The 4,739-nt window shown below is 38.7% G+C and overlaps 1 protein-coding gene across 1 annotated transcript; it reads right to left on the reverse strand.

Annotated features, from left to right (window-relative positions):
- Positions 1-1,049: 1,049 nt before the first annotated feature.
- Positions 1,050-4,311, reverse strand: LOC121243029 (sucrose transport protein-like). The gene is given in 5 exon segments (XM_041141087.1): positions 1,050-1,483; positions 1,819-1,862; positions 1,977-2,040; positions 2,833-2,895; positions 2,898-4,311. Coding segments are annotated over 5 exon segments (1,548 nt in total). The 5' UTR covers positions 4,089-4,311; the 3' UTR covers positions 1,050-1,297.
- Between the last annotated feature and the right edge of the window lie 428 nt (positions 4,312-4,739).

The raw sequence follows: 4,739 nt of genomic DNA on the forward strand, positions 1-4,739 counted from the left end.
GTACATTTTGTTAATGTTGTTGTTGTTGTATTGTACGTGAAAATCCTGATACATGATCAAATTCAGCAGCTTATGCTTTGGTACGAGCCTTGCCAAGGGTATTAATTGTGGCCTCTATTTCTGATTTTGTTACCGTATTTGTACCAATATCTCTGTTTTGTTTTATTGCCAAGAGCTTATTAATAAGGGAAGAGTTCACTTTCTATTCTTGCTCAATTGGCTGTAAATCCTTCTACAGGTGTAAACATTGCCTATGTTTTTATTTCTGATGTGATTTCAGTTATGCTTGTGTTAAGATGTTTTCTTACTATAGTATGGTTATTAAAAACTCATTTATTTTTGCTCTAAAGTTTTGAGGCATTGTCTATTTTCACGTTATGTGACTAGCTCATATCATGCACACTAGTACTGGCTCACTACCTACTGAGTTTTTGATAATCGGTCACACTTTTATCTATATTATTTTTCAGATGATTTTGCGGGTCAACCTAATGATCAAGATTCAGGAATAGGAAGCACAAAGGTGAGACACTGAGATTAGTAGAGTACCGGAATAAGTGTCAAAGGGCACAAGTAATTTTAGTAGACTAATATAACTGCTTGTGGACACCCTTCAACTTATTATTAAAAAAGTAGTAATTCTCAATTTATATTATTATTATTATTATTTTGAGACTGATTTTAGTGACAAGAACTCACTCTCTAACCTCCCGGTCGAGGGCGAGACATAAATAGACTCAATTAATTGATATTTAGTTTTTTTTTTTTAACTGCACATTATTTATTTGTGCGATAAACTAATATGATAGTAACACAAAAAATGAGATAGGGTGGCTCTAATTACCAATAGCAAATAAATATAAAGGAAGGATCGTCAAAACTGAGACAAGAAAAACAAAAACAAAGCACTCTTCACAAATATCAACCTTAGCACCCTAAAAAATTATGAAGTATAAGAGAAAAAAGCACAATATACTTCCTAATTCCTTCCATTGGACATGAAATTGATCAGTGTATATAAGAGAAAATCATATATGCAGCCATTGATATTGGGGTAATTCCAAAGACTGAATCTATATTTATAAGTAGGAGTAGACATTAATATTGATGCCACTAAAAACTAAAATGCATGGCTTTTGTAGCATTGGGTGCTCTTAGCTAGACCACAAATGCCAATCACAACAAACACAGTTCCATGAGATCGATCAGGATCAGGGAACATAATAAAAAACAACAAAAGAAAAAAACAAAAAAGAAGAAGATCACGGATGAACTCCCCCTGAATGAGAAAGATTCATTAATGGAATGTAGGGACTGCGGATATTGCATCTTTAGAAACAGAGAGATCAGTGGTTGGAGAGGGGAGCATGGTGAGTGAGAGTATTCCACTTGCAGCAGCTGAAATGGCACCCACCACAAATGCAGGCAAGTTTCCACCTCCAAATAGGGCATCAAAGGGTCCGCTTGCAACTGACACCACCATCTGCATGCAAAAACATATACAGATATATATTATATATATATATATATATATCATTTTTAATATTACTTTTCAGTATAATTACTAGCATGCATGAATAATAATACGTACAAACTTTAAATAGAAAAGTCACCAAGTCCTTTGTAAAAAAAAAAAAATGGGTCCCACTAATATATAATAATTTTTTTATATATTTTTAAGATAACCGTTCACCTTTTTACAAAGATTTGTACAGAACTTGTCTATTTGAAATTTGTATAATCATTTCTCTTACTAAATATTTATAAGATAGGACCAAGAAGAGATTGAGATACAATTCATGAGAGGTGAAAACTAACCTGGGGAAAGACGATTGCAAGATTTAAGACGCCCAGAGAAAGTCCTGCATGTAATTATCAGATCAGGCCAATTTATAAAGCTTTTAAGAGAATTTGCCACCAAATATCATGAATGATCCCAAATTACAATTAGTTTGGATCGCATTGAAATGAATTACCTTGGCCAGCACCTGAAGCATGGGAAAATATGGACGCCAAAGCAAAAGGAATGCTATAAGTCACCTGCGCAGTACAGTACCAATATATATTGAAATTAATTATTTTATTAAATATTATTCTGTCACGAGCTATATACTAAAATGACTGTTCAAATACCTGCAAGGCTGCTTAGAGTTATGGCAAAGATTTGAAATAATATATATGAAGATACAGTATTTATGCATGAATGTTGTTTAATGGGAATTTTTCATGCAATATTAAATGTTAAACAACTCGATTAATATCTTGTATCTCTCATTGATCTCTCAATATAGAACTATTTAGAATGCAGACAGTTAAAACTTTAGAGAATCGTAATCTTTTCCTTTCATTGTAGCATTTATTATGTATTTCTCAAAAGTATATCTTCAAGAATCAAGGTTTGTGGAGATAAGATCGTATTGATTCCTAAAGGAAATGTAATAAATGTTTTAGGAAAGTGAATGAATTTGAACATATAAAAAAGTGGAGTCTATCTTAAAAAGGTGTAAAAAAAAAATCTAGTTTTTATTAGTAAGATTTACATTTTTATAGAAGACGTATGAAATTTGCTTATTTAGATTTTGTGTCTAACATATCTCATTGAACCAAAGTTGACTTCTTAAAAAAAAAAAAGTGCTGAGACATGAAAAGGAAAAGGACCGACCATAGAGAAAATGAGAGGAAGGGACTTGGGGACAAAAACTTTTCGACAAGTGTAAAACCAAAGGAAAGCAAGTCACTAAATTGCAGTAAATGAGGTCTAAAAACTGCTTTAATTTTGTACCCAAAAAAGCGAAAAAAAGAAAAAGAGAAGGCGAATGAGTAAAAGCTTACTGCCAGAGGTATACCCAGCACCGCAAACAGTGCCAGAGCTCCTGCCTTAACACCCGCCGGTGGCGGGAGAGGGTTGCTCCACCGTTAGCGGCGGCGGTATGCCGAGCAGACTCGGCCAGCTTTGTGATCAGGACGGTCATGGCCATGCACAGTGCCAGCAAGAAGTTGACGATACCCCACAAGCGCTTCACTCCCCCAACGCCGCGCGAGATGATGTTCACGCCGAGCGATGTGAATCCCAAGACCACGGAGTTGAGCATGAGCCCCAGCGCACCCGCCCGCACACCCCGATCGTACAATTTTCCCTCCGGACCCTTCCCGACCGCCCCTCCATACACCTCTTTCCCCATCCAATCTGTGTCAAACAGCAGGAACGGGAACCATGCAATCCAGTTGAGACACGTCACCAGAAGAAGAATCCTCATTGGCCTCTGTAACCCCTTGAAAGCGCTCCACATTTCTCCGAAAAAGGGTAACCCAGCTGACTCCGTCACCCTTTCCTCCTCCTCTCCGGCGGCGTTTTCCGACTTCGGTTGAGAAGAAAGCGCTCTTTCTTTCACTGAAGTGAGAGCCATGATGGTTACCGTCGAGAGCAACGCAATTGAAAGGAAGAAGCAGCTCTTGAGGTTTGCGCAGTAGACGTCGCAAGCTTTGGTCTTTGTGAAGGGGAAAATCTTGTAGAAGCGAGTGTAGGACCCGGCGGCGTAGCCGAGGACGTTGCCAACCGCCATGAAGAACGAGAATAACGCATTGGATGTGCGCATCTTTTTCTGGTCGTTCCCGGAGAGATCAGCCAGGAGGGCGCGGCAAGGGCCCTGCAGCATGTTGTTGGAGACGTCAAGAATCCAGAAGCCTACCACGAAGAAGGCGATAGCGCGGGGTCTCGTGGGTTTATCCACATGGTCGCCGAAGAGGTGGCCGAGGTCAGCGGCGTAACCGATGAGAAAGACCGCTATCGCTACTAAGCAGGCCCCAGCCGCTATGAAGGGACGGCGGCGACCGAAGCGGGAGGTGCATCGGTCGCTGTAGTAGCCAACGGTGGGCTGGACGACCATACCAGAGATGGGACCGCAGAGCCAAATGAAGGCAGCCCAAGTGTGCGGGATGCCGAGAAGCTGGACATACGGGGTCAGTAGGGAGAGTTGCAGAGCCCACCCGAACTGCACGCCGGCAGCTATGGATGCCACCAAAACGATCCTTATCAGGGTGCTACGCTGTGCTGCTCTCATGTCTTTGTTCGCAGTTTCAACCTCCATGGCTACGAAGCTAATAAATTGTGTGGGAGAATAATGATGTCTCTCTCTCTCTCTATCCACCTTTCAAACTCTTAGTACTGAGTTTGTGTTGTTGTTTGCTCGCACGTATATATAGGGAAAAGAAAGCTACATTGTGGGTGGGTGGGTGCTTCACTGCTTGTGGAGGCAATTGGCAATATCTCGTTCATTTCGTTGTTTGTGCCTTATCCATTTACAGCTTGTGCCCTAACGTCTCTCTTTGCTGTGACATACTGTTACAGAAAATTTACTGCCTCGCCACCTAAATATTACTTTCTTAACATTTAATTAAGATGCCAATTATAATTGGGGTGAGGATTTTCTATAATTTTTTTACTCAAATATTTTTGGTAATCTAAAGTCATAGTGGACCCCATTGTATTAAATGTTAAATTTCAAATTCTCAGCGAGCAATATTAATTAATTAATATAGTAGTGTTTAAAAAAAATATTTAAACACCAAATTAATTATTAGAAATTTTAATCCATTATAATAATCATCCGATTATTATAATTTCTTATTTGTTAATATCTAATTGGCAAATTTAAAAAGCTATTTGTAAATGGATATGAAATCAAAGTTATTGGTTCTACAAAATAACTTTCAATTTATTGTTTGAAGTTTATTTTCCA

The sequence above is a fragment of the Juglans microcarpa x Juglans regia genome, chromosome 8D (assembly GCF_004785595.1).
Source record: "Juglans microcarpa x Juglans regia isolate MS1-56 chromosome 8D, Jm3101_v1.0, whole genome shotgun sequence".
Classification (NCBI taxonomy): Eukaryota; Viridiplantae; Streptophyta; class Magnoliopsida; order Fagales; family Juglandaceae; genus Juglans; species Juglans microcarpa x Juglans regia.